General features: G+C 44.5%; 1 protein-coding gene across 2 annotated transcripts in view; it reads right to left on the reverse strand.

Moving 5' to 3' along the window:
• LOC106611717 (dystrophin-related protein 2) overlaps positions 1-19491 on the reverse strand; it is a 237994-nt gene that overhangs the window by 123868 nt on the left and 94635 nt on the right. For both annotated transcript variants that reach the window (XM_014212218.2, XM_014212217.2), the window contains one exon: positions 16671-16848. In XM_014212218.2, coding sequence (XP_014067693.1) covers positions 16671-16717 — 47 coding nt within the window. In that variant the 5' untranslated portion in view covers positions 16718-16848. The remainder of the gene's footprint in view (positions 1-16670; positions 16849-19491) is intronic.

Genomic DNA, 19491 nt, shown 5'->3' on the forward strand with positions numbered 1-19491 from the left:
ACTGTCACACTGAGAAACACACGCTGAGTGGGTCTTTACACAAACAAATGCACACACACACGCACACGCAAACACACACACACACACACACACACATGCTGAGTATCTCCTCACACACACACACACTTATACTCACCACACAGTTTGAGTACTTGCAGACACACAGCACTCAGCATGGATGGAAGCCGGGCTGATTGGGATCAGAGAGAGCCGGTCGTCTAATACCTTTAGTAAGGTTGTCCATCATCAGGAAGCACCCAGGGCAGCTTTACTGGGTGGCTTCAAACACCTACAAATCAAGCCTCAGGGCACGGCCTCTCCTCTCACAGACAACCATCACATCACCAACTTTCATTTCACAGTGAAGGCGAAACAAATTGAGTGCTGTGCTGCTGTATTAGAATCATTGCTATACGCCGGGAGCTGCCTGCTTCAGCTCCAGACCAGACCAAGACTGGACTGGACTGGGTTAGACTGGTTTGGACTGGACTAGGCTGGAATGGGATAGGCTGGACTTGACTAGGCTGAGCTAAGGTGGGCTGGGCTAGGCTGGACTTGACTAGGCTGGGCTAAGCTGGGCTGGGTTAGGCTGGGCTGGACTAGGCTGGACTCGACTAGGGTAGGCTGGACGAGGCTGGACTTGACTAGGCTGAGCTAAACTGGGAGGCGCTAGGCTGGACTTGACTGGGCTAGACTGGGCTAGGCTGGGCTGGGTTAGGCTGGACTGGGCTGCGAGGAGAGAAGGAGAGAAGTTCTGGAGGCATTTCATCCTCGGTGAGCACACCAGGATTAATTGAAAGGCTTTTTATGGGTGCTTTCTGCTGCATTGAGATGCCAGATGCCAAGGAGGGAGAGGGGGGGAGAGCAGGGAACCCCTCCTGAAGCTGTCAGTCCCGATACACTCGTGGGTGTGGCCACAGTGACAGCAGTCAGGGGCTGTCACAGTCATACATTGCACAAGAGTGTGTGTGTATGAGCATTTGACAGGACTAAAGGGAATCAATAACAATGGCTTAATGGGATGTGTATCTACTTGGCCATGAGGTAGACAGATAGGCTTGTGTAGCTACTTGGCCATGAGGCAGACAGACAGGCTTGTGTAGCTACTTGGCCATGAGGTAGACAGATAGGCTTGTGTAGCTACTTGCCATGAGGTAGATAGACAGGCTTGTGTAGCTACTTGGCCATGAGGTAGACAGACAGGCTTGTGTAGCTACTTGGCCATGAGGTAGACAGACAGGCTTGTGTATCTACTTAGCCATGAGGTAGACAGACAGGCTTGTGTAGCTACTTGACCATGAGGTAGATAGACAGGCTTGTTTCCTACCCACTAGATAATAGAACCCAGGCCAATTCATCAGGAGCAAAAACAACAAATGATCACAAAAAGAGACCAAAGAAAGGGGCTTGCTTATGCAACATGGGCTACAGAGGCAGACACTAAATGTAACATTTCTTCATTATCACCTCCAAAGGAAATAAAGAGACATATAGAAATCTAACTCCTTAATCAGGTTGGGGGATTATCCTGAAGAGGTAGCTTCCTGGTTCAGTGATTCATTAATGCACAAGATATGAGTGGAGCATTTTTTTTTATGAAGGAGGGCGAGAGGGAGGGAGGGGGAGTGAGGGAGGTAGAGAAAGAAAGAGCGTGCCTGCGGGGTGTCTCAGAAGCATTTTCTTTGAGGCTTGTGTCTTCCTCCCACACTCCCACCCTCCTTACCATTGCAGATATGTCATACTGTAAGTGTGTTGGCACTTGGAGGCTTTTCACTAAACTAAAAAAAAAGAGACAGACAGAGTTGGAATGACTATTTTTTTTAAATATATATAACCTTTCGGTTACTGGCCCAATGCTCTAACCACTAAGCTACCTGCCCCCCCAAAAGGGACTAGAGACTATAGGGAGGGGGGTGGGGACTATAGGGAAGGGGGCTGGGGCTATAAGGAGGGGGCTGGGGACTATAGGGAAGGGGGCTGGGCCTATAAGGAGGGGGCTGGGGACTATAGGGAGGGAGAGCCCAAAGTCCAAAGTCTTAGGATATAATGACAGGCTAACTCTCCCCCATAGTGCTTCAGTGACTTACCTCACTCAGTAACCAACATTCACTGTCTCTCTGTGTGAATCACACACTTATTGAGTGCACACACACATACACTGCACACACACACACTGCACACACACTGTACACACACTTTATTTACATTTTAGTAATTTAGCAGAGGCTCGTATCCAGTGCATTCATCTTAAGGTAGCTAGGTGAGACAACCACTGTAAGTACATTTTTCCTCAAATAAGTTGCTATCAGCAAAGCCAGAGCTAGTAGGGGAAACAGAATCAAGTGTGAGTGTTAGTTCGCTAAAGGTGAGGGGGGATGAGGTTAGGCATGAGGAGGGGGTGCTGGGAGATTATTTAAGATACAATTTGAATAGGTAAGGTGTCAGATGTTTTCAGAAGATGAGCAGGGACTCTGCTGTCCTTGCTTAAGGGGGAAACTGGTTCCACCATTGGGGTGTCAGAACAGAGAAGAGCTTGGACTGGGCTGAGTGGGAGCTGCCCTCCCACAGGAGGGTCAAGACACCAGAGATGGCAGGACAGAGAGCTTGGGTAGGGTGTAGGGTTTGAGCGAGTTTGGGGTTGTCTGTGTGGGGATGAGGGCATTTGCATGTGTTACAGACACCACAGTGCTTGCTTAGCGAGTACCACTTCCTCCTGATTCAGCTCACACCTAGGCTCGAACCCAAGACCTCTACTTCGCTAGCACATGTGATCGCCCTCCTTGACAACGTTCCAACAGGTGGAGCCACCCAAACATTACTAATTGGATTGCTCCGTCCGTGACATTTCAAGCTAGCTGTGAAGTGAGCTTACGGCACGTTCTGAACTCTGTTTCACGTACATGTTTGCTTGCCTGTTTGTGTGTGTGCGTGTGTGTCCATCAGTGGGCTTTCCTGTAAGAGTGGAAGAGAAGGGCAACACATAAGGGAAGCCTCAGATCTGCCATATCTCATTGTTGGAGTGTTCCAATTCTGTATGTCTTCTCCCCTGAGGGACTGGGGAGCTTTTTATAAACCCCTGCTTCCTGGTACGCTCACATCTCTTCCTGGCAATTCAAAGAGACACTGCGGTAGTCCAAAACCTAACTGCCTCCACATTGTTTCTAATCTCACCAGAGTGTGTGATTTGTTCTGCACCAGCTGACTGAGAAGCACAGTTCAGGGCTCCTCCACAGCTTTGTGCAGTTTAATACCTAGCTCTACAAGGCGAACAGCGAGCAGCATGGTATTCTATTAAATAATTCATGGCTCCCTAATTCCCTGTCGTGTGTTCCATCATTAGTGTGTCTGAAAGTTAGTTTGCCTGCCAGCCCTGGCAAAAACAAAACGTCACCCCACTACGAGACTGTGGTGTCGTTCCCAAAAGATGCTGCAGCTGTGTCCCCTCCTTTACTAAATCTTCATCTTCTGTCTCCTCCTCTGCCCACGTGACGCAACTGACACTTTCCCCAGTGGTAACAGGAATTATGTACAGTTACACGCGCTTGTTTACCAGAGCCGCACTCGCCCCGTGCCAGCCACATCAATTCTGAGCCACACCCGATACCCGACATTAGGAGAGATTTTGCTCCGCAACCCGACTCACCCGCGTAGAATTGTTCCGAGAGTCGATCCATTACCCGCCAAATAACATGCATTTATTGTTTGTTTTTATGACTTCAGAGTAGTAGGCTATTATTCCCCTTTCCTGAATGAATGAATTTGTCTGCATGTCTATTCAACATTTGGATAAAAGGAAACCACATCATTAATTGAGAACAATATATATTTTTTCACACGCAAAGCGGCACATGGAGGATCAAACCACTTTAGAAAAAAGTGCCTTCTAATTAGCGTTCTTACCTAATGAAAGCCTATAGCCAACATAACAACACCTTTACATTCAATATTGTTTAGATAAATAAGTTGTTTAATTGAAACTTAAACAATCAATTCTCGGAATCTAATATAGGCTGCAAAAATACATTTATTTAGTAGGCTATATGCAAACTTTTACCAGCCTCGCCGGTTTAAACTTTATACGGCCTGTATTAACGCAGGCCTAATAATTAAATGATAGCTAACATCTACCTGTCTTTGTCCACAATGACTCCAAAATCCTTACAAACTGGGGATTTCAATCGCGCAGCACCTCTTTCCATAATGGTTTATTCCCCCATCATAACCTCAATTTTTATTTATCCGGTTACGTTAGCCTTTTTCATGTGAGCCAGGCTAGCCAGGGAAAGTCAACTTGGCAATGCATTCTCACTTCGGGGGACGGAACATAAGCTCTGCACGTGGACAAATTAGATAGTTCCACCTAGGGCAACGTTAATGGGGTATTCGGTTACTTGCAACAGTATTATTTTTTTTTTAAAGATATAGGCCTATATTTAACAATGAAAAGGCTTTGTATGAATTAAATACAATCATTCAGGGGCGGCACGCACCCCAAAACAATATGTAAGGATGGCTGGGGGGTGGTCCTTTGCATTTTTCAAACAACTAAAACACATTTTTCCTGCAATCTAGAGCCATAATCATTATGCTTAATTCTATGTAAAAAAATAAGTGTATTTTTCAGCATATCTAAGCATAACTCTTGAACTGTCTGTATCCTCCTGAATGGTGGATCTATTTTAAAAGAAACTAAATATGCTTCACTGCATCTCTGCTAAAATCTGCATAAAGATTGAAAGGAAAGTGGGTCTAATTCAGTACATTTAGTAATTGAGTGCTTTTCTAAAGTCTACCAACCTTGCCAGCAGGCATGCCAGCTAAGATAGTTAGACAAGCCACTCAAACTTCATTGATAGCCTTAAATTACTTTTTGGTAGCTAGTTATGAGGTTAGGAGATTGTGAACCTATCTGGGCTAGTTAAAGTTAAAGACAACTTCATAAAATTGCTAGGTGGCTAGTATTATTACAGAGACACAACAGCCCAAAAATGTAAAGAAAATAAAGAAATATATATACAGTACCAGTCAGAAGTTTGGACACACCTACTCATTCAAGGGTTTTTCTTTATTTTTACTATTTTCTACATTTTATTTTCTACATATTTTCTACATATATTTTATATTTGAGATTCTTCAAAGTAGCCATTCTTTGCCTTGATGACAGCTTTGCACACGCTTGTCATTCTCTCAACCAGCTTCACGTGGTAGTCACCTGGAATGCATTTCAATTAACAGGTGTACCTTGTTAAAAGTTCATTTGTGGAATTTCTTTCCTTTTTAATGCATTTGAGTCAGTTGTGTTGTGACATGGAATGGGTGGTATACAGAAGATAGCCCTATTTGGTAAAACACCAAGTCCATATTATGGCAAGAACAGCTCAAATAAGCAAAGAGAAATGACAGTCCATCATTACTTTAAGACATAAAGGTCAGTCAATTCGGAAAATGTCAAGAACTTTGAAAGTTTCTTCAAGTGTAGTCGCAAAAACCATCAAGCGCTATGATGAAACTGGCTCTCATGAGGACCGCCACAGAAAAGGAAGACCCAGAGTTACCTCTGCTGCAGAGGAAGAGTTCATTGGAATTACCAGCCTCAGAAATTGCAGCCCAAATAAATGCTTCACAAAGTTCAAGTAACAGACACATCTCAACATCAGCTGTTCACAGGAGACTGCGTGAATCAGGCCTTCATGGTTGAATTGCTGCAAAGAAACCACTACTAAAGGACGACAATAATAAGAAGAGACTTGCTTGGGCCAAGAAACACGAACAATGGATATTAGACTGGTGGAAATCTGTCGTTTGGTCTGATGAGTCCAAATGTGAGATTTTTGGTTCCAACCGCCATGTCTTTGTAAGACGCAGTGTAGGTGAATGGATGATCACTGCGTGTGTGGTTGCCACCGTGGAGCATGGAGGAGGACATATGATGGGGTGGGGGTGCTTTGCTGGTGACACTGTCAGTGATTTATTTAGAATTCAAGGCACACTTAACCAGCATGGATACCACAGCATTCCGCAGCGATACGCCATCCTATCTGGTCTGCGCTTAATGGGATTATCAATTGTTTTTCAACAGGACAATGACCCAACACACCTCCAGGCTGTGTAAGGGCTATTTGACCAAGAAGGAGAGTGATGGAGTGCTGCATCACATGACCTGGTCTCCACAATCACCCGACCTCAACCCAATTGAGATGGTTTGGGATGAGTTGGACCGCAGAGTGAAGGGAAAGCAGCCAACAAGTGCTTAGTATATGTGGGAACTCCTTCAAGACTGTTTGAAAAGCCTTCCAGGTGAAGAAGGTTGATAGAATGCCAAGAGTATGCAAAGCTGTCATCAAGGCAAAGGGTGGCTACTTTTAAGAATCTCAAATATAAAATATATTTTGATTTGTTGAGCACTTTTTGGTTACTACATGATTCCATATGTGTTATTTCATAGTTTTGATGTCTTCACTATTATTATACAATGTAGAAAATTGTTTAAAACAAAGAAAAACCCTTGAATGAGTAGGCTTGTCCAAACTTTTGACTGGTACTGTATATATTTTAAACAGGACAAACCTGAGGGGGCACGTGCCCATGTGCCCCCTATGGGCATGACACCTCTGCATGTGACATTGCGTCATACAAGTATATACCATGTCTATGACATTAGATTTGGGCAATCAAAGCACCACTACTGTCACAGGCCCCATATACTGTATAGCCTAGAAGGAGAAGTGGGATATTTCTGATCAACGCAAAAATGGAATAACAATTATGGAATTAAGTTACCTTAATGAGAAGGATAAGGCAACAATGAGCAACCAACAGGCTGTTGTCAAATCTGAATTGAGCTGTTGTAGACAAGAACGGGCAGCGCATCAAAACAGACTCAACTAACCTGGCTAGCTAGCTGCTAACTAAGCTGGCTAGCGTAGCTAGCTTCTTTACATCGATGTGATGCAGTCAAGACAGGCACTACCAGGTGGAATGATATGCACCAGCAACAAGCTGTCTCTCCTGAGTCGTGCAGCAAAGCGCCCAAGTTTATAAAAAGTTTCCAAAAATATATCTATATTTTCACTATCCGGATATCGCAAAAATGTACGATATTATTCAAAAAGTGACCCCTGTTGAGCTACACCCCTGACCCATGTCCACACACTCTCAATGCATGTGTGGGTGGTAGCCTACTGTGTCTTCCTCACCACTCACAGAATGGAATTCACAACACAATGCAACACAACAAGGGCTTGGGTTTGTACAACACGTATTATCTTGATTTAAATAAATTCTGACCAGCAATATACAGTGCATTTGTAAAATATTCAGACCCCTTGACTTTTTCTACATTTTGTTGTGTTACAGCCTTATTCTGATTGCCCTGATTGCCCCCCATCTATCTTCAGAGCTCGTGCTGCTAGGTGACCTAAACTGGGACATGCTTAACACCCCAGCCATCCTACAATCTAAGCTTGATGCCCTCAATCTCACACAAATGATCAATGAACCTACCAGGTACCACCCCAAAGCCGTAAACACGGGCACCCTCATAGATATCATCCTAACCAACTTGCCCTCTAAATACACTTCTGCTGTTTTCAACCAAGATCTCAGCGATCACTGCCTCATTGCCTGCATCCGTAATGGGTCAGCGGTCAAACGACCTCCACTCATCACTGTCAAACGCTCCCAGAAACACTTCAGCGAGCAGGCCTTTCTTATCGACCTGGACCAGGTATCCTGGAAGGATATTGACCTCATCCCGTCAGTAGAGGATGCCTGGTTATTTTTTTTTAAATGCCTTCCTCACCATCTTAAATAAGCATGTCCCAGTCAAGACATTTAGAACCAGGAACAGATATAGCCCTTGGTTATCTCCAGACCTGACTGCCCTTCAACAACACAAAAACATCCTGTGGCGTTCTGCATTAGCATCGAACAGCCCCCATGATATGCAACTTTTCAGGGAAGTTAGAAACCAATATACACAGGCAGTTAGAAAAGCCAAGGCTAGCTTTTTCATGCAGAACTTTGCTTCCTGCAACACAAACTCAAAAAGGTTCTGGGACACTGTAAAGTCCATGGAGAATAAGAGCACCTCCTCCCAGCTGCCCACTGCACTGAGGATAGGAAACTCTGTCACCACCGATAAATCCACCATAATTGAGAATTTCAATAAGCATTTTTCTACGGCTGGCCATGATTTCCACCTGGCTACCCCTACCCAGGTCAACAGCACTGCACCCCCCACAGCAACTCGCCCAAGCCTTCCCCATTTCTACTTCTCCCAAATCTAGTCAGCTGATGTTCTGAAAGAGCTGCAAAATCTGGACCCCTACAAATCAGCCAGGCTAGACAATCTGGACCTTCTCTTTCTATAATTATCTGCCGAAATTGTTTCAACCCCTATTACAAGCCTGTTCAACCTCCCTTTTGTGTCGTCTGAGATTCCCAAAGATTGGAAAGCAGCTGTGGTCATCCCCCTCTTCAAAGGGGGGGACACTCTTGACCCAAACTGCTACAGACCTATATCTATCCTACCCTGCCTTTCTAAGGTCTTCGAAAGCCAAGTCAACAAACAGATTACCGACCATTTCGAATCCCACCGCACCTTCTCCGCTATGCAATCTGGTTTCAGAGCTGGTCATGGGGGCACCTCAGCCACGCTCAAGGTCTTAAACAATATCTTAACCGCCATCGATAAGAAATAATACTGGGCAGCCGTATTCATCGACCTGGCCAAGGCTTTCGACTCTGTCAATCACCACATCCTCATTGGCAGACTCAATAATCTTGGTTTCTCAAATGATTGCCTCGCCTCGTTCACCAACTACTTCTCTAATAGAGTTCAGTGTGTCAAATCGGAGGGCCTGTTGTCCGGACCTCTGGCAGTCTCTATGGGGGTGCCACAGAGCTCAATTCTTGGGCTGACTCTCTTCTCTGTATACATCAATGATGTCGCTCTTGCTGCTGGTGATTCTCTGATCCTCCTCTACGCAGACGACACCATTCTGTATACTTCTGGCCCTTCTTTGGACACTGTGTTAACAACCCTCCAGACGAGCTTCAATGCCATACAACTCTCCTTCCGTGGCTCCAACTGCTCTTAAATACAAGTAAATCTAAATGCATGCTCTTCAACCGATCGCTGCCTGCACCTGCCCGCCCGTCCAGCATCACTAATCTGGACGGTTCTGTCTTAGAATATGTGGACAACTACAAATACCTAGGTGTCTGGTTAGACTGTAAACTCTCCTTCCAGACTCACATCAAACATCTCCAATCCAAAGTTAAATCTAGAATTGGCTTCCTATTTCGCAACAAAGCATCCTTCACTAATGCTGCCAAACATACCCTCGTAAAACTGACCATCCTACTGATCCTCGACTTGGACGATGTCATTTACAAAATAGCCTCCAATACTCTACTCAATAAATTGGATGCAGTCTATCACAGTGCAATCCGTTTTGTCACCAAAGCCCCATATACTACCCACCACTGCGACCTGTACGCTCTCGTTGGCTGGCCCTCGCTTCATACTCGTCGCAAAACCCACTGGCTCCAGGTCATCTACAAGACCCTGCTAGGTAAAGTCCCCCCTTATCTCAGCTCGCTGGTCACCATAGCAGCACCCACATGTAGCACGCGCTCCAGCAGGTATATCTCACTGGTCACCCCCAAAGCCAATTCCTCCTTCGGCCGCCTCTCCTTCCAGTTCTCTGCTGCCAATGACTAGAACGAACTACAAAAATCTCTGAAACTGGAACCACTTATCTCCCTCACTAGCTTTAAGCACCAGCTGTCAGAGCAGCTCACAGATTACTGCACCTGTACATAGCCCATCTATAATTTAGCCCAAACAACTACCTCTTCCCCTACTGTATTTATTTATTTTGCTCCTTTGCACCCCGTTATTTCTTTTTCTACTTTGCACTTTCTTCCACTGCAAATCTACCATTCCAGTGTTTTACTTGCTATAATGTATGTACTTCGCCACCATGGCCTTTTTTGCCTTTACCTCCCTTATCTCACCTCATTTGCTCACATTGTATATAGACTTATTTTCTACTGTATTATTGACTGTATGTTTGTTTTACTCCATGTGTAACTCTGTGTTGTTGTATGTGTCAAACTGCTTTGCTTTATCTTGGCCAGGTCTCAATTGTAAATGAGAACTAAAATGGATAATAAAAAAATCCTCATGAATCTACACACAATAACCCATGATGACTAAGTGAAAACAGGTTTTTAGAAATGTTTGCAAATTTATGAACATTTTTTTTTAAAATATCTTATTTACATAAGTATTCAGACCCTGGGCTCCAGAGTGGCGCAGCGGTCTAAGGCACTGCATCTTAGTGCTCGAGGCGTCACTACAGACACCCTTGTTCAAATCCAGGCTGTATCACAACTGGCCATGATTGGGAGTCCCATAGGGTGGCGCACAATTAACCCAGCATCGTCCGGGTTTGGCCGGCGTAGGCCGCAATTGTAAATAAGAATTTGTTCTTAACTGACATGCCTAGTTAAATAAACGTTCAACACATTGTTTTTTGATTTTAAATGAGACTCAAAATTGAGCTCAGGTGCATCCTGTTTCCATTGGTCATCCTTGAGATGTTTCTACAACTTTATTGGAGTCCACCTGTGGTAAATTCAATTGATTGGACATGATTTGGATCGGCACACCCCTGTGTATATAAGGTCCCACAGTTGACAGTGCATGTCAGAGCAAAAACCAAGCCATGAGGTCAAAGGAATTGTCCATAGAGCTCCGAGACAGGATTGTGCATAGGCACAGATCTGGGGAAGGGTACCAAAAAATGACTACAGCATTGAAGGTCCCCAAGAACACAGTGGCCTCCATCATTCTTAAATGGAAGAAGTTTGGAACCACCAAGACTTCCGAGAGCTGGCCCGCTCGGCCAAACTGAGCAATCAGGGGAGAAGGGCCTTGATCACGGAGGTGACCAAGAACCCGATGGTCATTCTTCAGAGTTCCTCTGTGGAGAAGGAAAAACCTTCCTGAATGACAATCATCTCTGCAGCACTCCACCAATCAGGCCTTTATGGTAGAGTGGCCAGACAGAAGCCACTCCTCAGTAAAAGGCACATGACAGCCCGCTTGGAGTTTGCCAAAAGGCACCTTAAGGACTCTCAGACCATGAGAAACAAGTTTCTCTGGTCTGATCAAACCAAGATTGAACTCTTTGACCTGAATGGCAAGTGTCACGTCTGGAGGAAACCTGGCACCATCCCTACGGTGAAGCACGGTGGTGGCGGCATCATGCTGTGAGGATATTTTTCGGCGGCAGGGACTGGGAGACCAGTCGGGATCGAGGGAAAGATGAACAGAGAAAAGTTCAGAGAGATCCTTGATGAAAACCTGCTCAGGACCTCAGACTGGGGTGAAGGTTCACCTTCCAACAGGACAATGACCGTAAGCACATAGCCAAGACAATGCAGGAGTGGCTTCGGGACAAGTCTCTGAATGTCCTTGAATGGCCTAGGCAGAGTACGGATTTGAACCCGATCAAACATCTCTAGAGAGACCTGAAAATAGCTTTGCAGCGACGCTCCCCATCCAACCTGACAGAAATTGAGAGGATCTGCAGAGAAGAATGGGAGAAACTCTCCCAAAACAGGTGTGCCAACCTTGTAGCGTCAAACCCAAGAAGACTTGAGGCTGTAATTGCTGCCAAAGGTGTTTCAACAAAGTACTGAGTAAATGGTCTGAATAATATTGTCAATGTGATATTTCAGTTCTTTATTTTTTATAAATGTACAAACATTTCTAAAAAACCTGTTTTTGCTTTGTCATTATGTGGTAGACTGATGAGGATAAAAAAAAAATACATTTTAGAATAAGGCTGTAACGTAACAAAATGTGGAAAAAGTCAAGGGGTCTGAATACTTTCTAAATGCACTGTCATTTTTTCTGAACCACGAGCCTGCCCTGCAGGTTGAAAGAATGTTTTCATTCCACCTGCCAGCTGATTTTCTTTGCAGGTCATCAGTGGGGAACGTGGGTATTGAACCCGATGCAGGACTTTAAGGGGAAGGTCTGAACTGTTCATATAGAAGAGAGCTGCACAAAATCACAAAATCCAACTGTTCAAAACCCTAACATTATCACAAGTATTTACTATCAAACAGGTACATATGTATTATCAAAGGGATAATATCAAGCACATACTGTATCAAGCACTTCTTTGTATGTTCAAACAGCATCAACAAACATGGTTAAGCTAGGCATCCCATCAGGGAACCAACAAGAAAACCTAAACACAACTGAGTCTACCAAAATCTCACTCTAACACTAAACAAACTACTGACAATATCTTCATATCTACTGACAATGACATTCCAGCCACACCATCTGACTGGATGATTGATGTTGAAATGGTTCAATAATGTTTGAGTTATTCCCACCTCTACCATCCCACTGGCCTGGGGGCTCGTTTAACCCTTGACCCCTAGTAATGTTGGACAGAGAGTCTACTCAGGTATCATTAATATTGTAGCTCAACAGGGCCTGTAGCGGCTCAGACAGGAAGTGCTGCAGGGAAGAGCTGGTGGAAGATAATGTGGGGCGCAACACGGCCACTGTAGTTAACACTGACTGACTATAGGGGGCACTGCCAGGAGAGAAGGGGAGGAAGGGTGCCAAGGACAATGGAGGGAGGAAGAGAGATGGGGAGAGGGAGAGGGAGAGGGAGAGAAAAAGACAGAGGACGATGGAAAGGGGAAACTGAAAAAGAACGAGAACTACTGAGAAAGAGAGAGAAATAAAAAAGAACCAGACAGAGCCCTGCCATTGACCAGACAGAACAGGGAGAACAGAGACAGGCTCAAAGTCTCTGGCCCTGCCCCCACACAGTAGATCCAAGCGCAGGCGAGTGGCACTCTGAAACCATCCCAGCCATGCCATGTGTCCCTCCCTCCACGGGCACATACATTCCCATCGTGCCAGTCTGCCACCCACGTCACCCCCAGAGGGCATTCTCCATAGGCCACTGCACACAGCACGGCAGTGTTACACACACAACACCAGAACAATAGCCCACTGTTTCAAGGACATCACAAAGACTACCTCTATAAACTTTGGTATTATGATGATGATGATGATGATAATTTAGGCAAAACTGAAAGGCAACAGATTATTCAGCCATCAATTATCTATGAATTGTATTGTTCACAGGTAGTATAATGGTCTTGTTCAACCAAGTAGCCTTTTCCTAAAGCTCTAGGTACTTTACATTGTAAGGGTTCATTCTTTAGAGTCTAAGACATTGTGGGAGAGGAGGGTGTTAAACTGATATTTAGAATTGTTTTAAGATGGTCATACTATGGATCATTTAGCTATTTGATTTAGAATTTTAGTACCCCTTTAGGTATAAAAAATATATGAAATATTGATTTTGGGGGCCTCTCGAGTGGTGCAGTGGTCTAAGGCTCTGTCGCAGCCGGCTGCGACCGGGAGACCCATGGGGCGGTGCACAATTGGCCCAGCGTCGTCTGGGTTAGGGGAGGGTTTGGCCGGCAGGGATGTCATTGTCCCATCGCGCACTAGCAACTCCTGTGGCGTCAAGGCACAGTGCGCGCTGACACGGCCGCCAGATGTACGGTGTTTCCTCCGACACATTGGTGCGGCTGGCTTCCGGGTTAAGTGGGCATTGTGTCAAGAAGCAGTGCGGCTTGGTTATGTTTTGGAGGACGCACGGCTCTTGACCTTCGCCTCTCCCGAGTCCGTACGGAAGTTGCAGCAATGAGACAAAACTTTAACTACCATTTGGATACCACGAAATTGGTTAAAAAAAAGAACAAATAACAAATAAAATAAATAACAAATATTGATTTTGTCCTTTACTACTAAAGCCCATAGAAACGCATTGAATAACACATTCATAAACGGCAAAAATATAGTCAAAACACAAATCATAAGAAACAAGGTTTTGAAGTGTCAGTCCTAAATCTAGGAGATATAAAAAAAAACTCAGGAAATATATATTTTTACACATATTTAACAAAACTACCTTCATACTTCCATTCGTAAAAAAAAATCCAGTACTGGTTACCTTCAGATGCGTCCCGTGATGCTAGTTTGTAAGTCAAACCGTTCGGACAATACAGGCATTTTTTGTGAAAAGACCGATTTTGTCATGATCTGACAAACACCGCTCTAGCACTGCCACCTACTACCACAGATGAAGGAAGTAAGACAATGGCGGATGCGATGGATTGAGACGCATCCAATGCAAAAAAACAGATATCTCTAGCCTAAACTGACGGATTTTGATGGGGATTGTTTAGTTGTGTAACTTAGATTGACTCTAGGGGGTTAATGTGTAGCAGTCGTAGTTCATCTGATCTATACCTGATTAATCAACGTGCCTGAGGAAATGAAGTGTTTTCCCATTCACATCCATAATCATTTAGAGTTCATTATGCCACATTATGTATACAGAATATTTATCATATGGAGCTGTGGCTTCACTGATTGGAGTCTTAATCATGACACACCTCAAGCAAACAACCAACAACTGTATAATAAACACAACACCAATAACAGACTGTACTCCGTCTAGTCCTTAGACTTTCTTTTGTTGAAAAAATATATACATATTAATGTCGACCTTCAGATTCTATGAATTACCAGGCTTGGTGATGTTGGATTAAGGCTTATCAACGTGTTTCAACGCATTGAGCATTCACAAGTAAGTGAGTAATAGCTTATACAGCTAGCCTATACAGGACCATGGTGTTAGGCAGTAGCAGTAGATTAGGGGTTGTAGTGTGGTTTCTATGGTGACAAGCAGGAGCAGGAGAAGCAAGAGAGGCCTTGGCCAGTTAGTCAGAAGGAGGACAGCTGCCTTTAGCTCCTCCTCCTCCTCCTCCTCCTCCTACCTCTGCCATTGGAACAGAAGTTCCACCACAACATATCCATCAAAACCTGACAAGCCATTAGATAAACCAACCTACAGTTGTCCAGGAGTTGGCACTCAGTTTTGTACACATCTCTCAGGGACATCTCTTAGCACTCGCTCTCCACTCCTTTAAAGACATGACCGTAGCGATCTGTCTCTCTCTCTCTCTCTCTCTCTCTCTCTCTCTCTCTCGCTGTGGGCCAAATGATGTCAGAAGGGGTTGAGTGTGTGCGTGCGTGCGTGTATGCCTGTATGCGTGCGTGCGTATGAGTGTGTGCTACCACTGCAGGCTATCCATAGTGATCTCATTACAAAACGCTGCAGGGGGAACTGTCTTAACGAATATCCCCACATGTCCCTGCTGGAAGCACCAGGATGATGAGGGTCAAGTAAGTCATTAAAGGGGCCAATCCTGTAAATAGGATGCCAGCTGAATTAAAGTCATACCAATGACATGCCAAGCTTGGGCGCCTTCCAATTAGTCATCAAAGCAGTACTACAGTTGTTCCTAATTGTTTTGCAGATGCAGACCTCAGTATTAACCCACATATTATTAATAATGAATAGGCCCACTTGGAGATGTGTCTGAGAATATTTCATTACGTGGCAGCACATTATAGAGACAATGTTTTTATAATTGTGGGAGCAGCAGTGAACAAATCAGAGCAACAGCTTAGAAATGCTAGTACACAGAGGATATTAGAAGTAGCAACACTGCACAAACGTCGGCGCATGAAAGAGTGGCTGGAAGACACTTGTTTGCACAGCATGTTTCAAAACCCGACATTGTGACAGCAGGGTTTTGAAACATTGTGTGTTTTCATGAAATTATTCTGTTGATACTCTCCCACTGCCTAAAGTAAATGGTATTTTAATCACATTGAAAAATAGTGTATATCACACTCCCATTGAAACCCAGTATACAGTATAACACATGCATACAATTGAAACTCAATATATAAAATATCCTATCTCCATTGAAACGCAATTTAAAACACATCCTACCCCCATCGAAACCCAATTTAAAACACATCCTACCTCCATTGAAACCCAATTTAAAACACATCCTACCTCCATTGAAACCTAATTTAAAACACATTCTACCTCCATTGAAACGCAATTTAAAACACATCCTACCCCCATCGAAACCCAATTTAAAACACATCCTACCTCCATTGAAACCCAATTTAAAACACATCCTACCTCCATTGAAACCTAATTTAAAACACATCCTACCTCCATTGAAACCTAATTTAAAACACATCCTACCTCCATTGAAACCTAATTTAAAACACATCCTACCCTCATCGAAACCCAATTTAAAACACATCCTACCTCCATTGAAACCTAATTTAAAACACATCCTACCCTCATCGAAACCCAATTTAAAACACATCCTACCTCCATTGAAACCTAATTTAAAACACATCCTACCTCCATTGAAACCTAATTTAAAACACATCCTACCTCCATTGAAACCTAATTTAAAACTTATCCTACCCTCATCGAAACCCAATTTAAAACACCTCCTACCTTCATTGAAACCTAATTTAAAACACATCCTACCCTCATCGAAACCCAATTTAAAACACATCCTACCTCCATTGAAACCTAATTTAAAACACATCCTATACCCATTGAAACCCAATGTAAAACACACTCCCATTGAAACACACGTATAACACTCCCATTGAAACTCAACGTGAAGGAGAATCCTAACCCCATTGAACCCCATTGTAAGCAACGTCTTACCGGATGTTGTGGGACTTGCGTTTGATCTCGTTCCAGCAGAGGTTCATGTCTCCAGATGTGTGGTGCCCTCCCAGCCTGCTACACTTCGTCCCCACCACTCCGTCCTCCTGCCCCTCAACATCCACCGTGGACTGGCAGGGCACACAGTGGCATCCCGGCCACCCTGGTCGCCCCGCAGCTACACACAATAACACAGAACACACACATTAGCCTATTTTTATTTTTTAATTTCACCTTTATTTAACCAGGTAGGCTAGTTGAGAACAAGTTCTCATTTACAACTGCGACCTGGCCAAGATAAAGCAAAGCAGTTCGACACATACAACAACACACATGGAATAAACAAACATACAGTCAATAATACAGTAGAAAAAATTGTATATATGTATATATGTATGTATATATATATAGGCAATAAAATAGCCCATAGTGGTGAGGTAATTACAATATAGCAATTAAACACTGGAGTGATAGATGTGCAGAAGATGAATGTGCAAGTAGAGATACTGGGGGTGCAAAGGAGCAAAATCAATAAATAAATACAGTATGGGGATGAGGTAGTTGGATGGGCTATTTACAGATGGGCTATGTACAGGTGCAGTAATCTGTGAGCTGCTCTGACAGGCTAGTAATAGGGGTTGCAACAATTTCGGCAGATAATTTTAGAAAGAGAGGGTTCAGATTGTCTAGCCCGGCTGATTTGTAGGGGTCCAGATTTTGCAGCTCTTACAGAACATCAGCTATCTGGATTTGGGTGAAGGAGAAATGGGGGAGGCTTGGGCGAGTTTCTGTGGGGGTGCAGGGCAGTTGACCAGGGTAGGGGTAGCCAGGTGGAAAGCATCGCCAGCCTTAGAAAAATTCTTATTGACATTCTCAATTATCGTGGATTTATCGGTGGTGACAGTGTTTCTATAACTTCTATAGCTTCTACAGCTTCTATAACATTGCATCGTAACGTATAATCACATCGTATCATATCATATGCAGGGTTGGGGTCAATTCCATTTAAATTCCAGTCAACTCCAAAAGTGAAACAAACTCCAATTCAAATTCAACATTTTCCTAATTGAAAATCATGAAGAGAATTGGAATTGAAATGTTTGTGTACTTCCTTAATTGACTGGAATTTAAATGACCCCAACCCTGATCATATGTGCACTGCGTTTTACCTGAACATTGTGACCTAACCAAGAGAAATTCAAAGCCCTACTCTTAGACACATGTCTACACTTGGATGTGTGAACAAATACACGTGGATACATCCAAACCTTTGTCAGGTTTGTGATGGCTTCAGCTCAGGCAAGTGAAGAGAGAGTGTTTGTGGGGTCGTGACATCTCTTCTGTCTGGCCACTGAGCTGTCAGGGAGCTTCCTCTTCATCTCCAATCAAGTCTAATCATCCTCCTAATCATCGGTCACCGCCTATACCTTCACTACAGCCTGCACTAAATTACTATTGCCCCGTAGCACTCACATCTGTAGCCATGAAATGCTTTGAAAGGCTGGTCATGGCTCACATCATCGCCATCATCCCAAACACCCTGGACCCACTCCAATGCACCCACTCCAATTCGCATACCACCCCAACAGATCCACAGATGATGCAATCTCTATTGCACTCCACAGTGCCCGTTCCCACTTGGACAAGAGGAACACCTATGTGAGAATGCTCTTCATTGACTAGAGCTCAGCGTTCAACAACATAATGCCCTCTAAGCTCATCCCTAAACTAAGGACCCTGCGATTAAACACCTCCCTCTGCAACTGGATCCTTGACTTACTAACTGGCTGCCCCAAGGTGGTAAGGGTAGGCAACAACACATCCACAAAGCTGACCCTCAACACGGGGGCCCCTCAGGGGTGCGTGCTGAGTCCCCTCCTGTACTCACAGTTCACCCACGACTGCGTGGCCATCATTAAGTTTGCAGACCACACAACGGTGGTAGGCCTGATCACCAACAATGATGAGACAGCCTACATGGAGGAGATCAGAGAGTTGGCAGTGTAGTGCAGGACAACAACTTCTCCCTCAACTTCAGAAAGGCTAAGGAGCTGATCGTGGACTACAGGAAACGAAACGGGCTGTTGTGGAACAGATCGAGAGCTTCAAGTTCCTCAGTGGCCACATCCCTAAGGAACTATCATGGTCCACACATATTAACACAGTTGTGAAGAGCGCATAACAACTCCTCTTTCCCCGCAGGAGAAAATAGTTATACATGGAACTGAAAAGGGTTCTACTGGAACTAAAAAAGGTTCTCCAATGGGGACAGACAAACATCCCTTTTGGAACCCTATTTTCTAAGAGTTTAAGCATATATCACCCTCACCGTCTCTCTCCTTTCTCTCTCCCCTCTCTCTCCTTTCTCTCTCCTCTCCTCTCTCTCCCCTCTCTCTCCTCTCCTCTCTCTCCTCTCTCTCCCCTCTCCTCTCTCTCCTCTCTCTCCCCTCCTCTCTCTCTCCTCTCTCTCCCCTTTCTCTCTCTCTCCTCTCTCTCCCCTTTCTCTCTCCTCTCCTCTCTCTCCTTTCTCCCCTTTCTCTCTCCTCTCCTCTCCTCTCCTCTCCCTCCCCTCTCTCCTCTCTCTCTCCTCTCTCTCCCCTTTCTCTCTCTCTCCTCTCTCTTCCCTCTCTCTCTCTCCTCTCTTTCTCCTCTCTCTCCCCTCTCTTACATTCTCTCCTCTCTCTCCTCTCTCTCCTCTCTCTCCCCTTTCTCTCTCTCTCCTCTCTCTCCCCTCTCTCTCTCCTCTCTCTCTCCTTTCTCTCTCTCCTCTCTCTCCTCTCTCTCTCTCTCTCCTTTCTTTACTCTCTCTCCTCTCCTCTCT

Source organism: Salmo salar, chromosome ssa09 (genome assembly GCF_905237065.1).
Source record: "Salmo salar chromosome ssa09, Ssal_v3.1, whole genome shotgun sequence".
Lineage (NCBI taxonomy): Eukaryota > Metazoa > Chordata > Actinopteri > Salmoniformes > Salmonidae > Salmo > Salmo salar.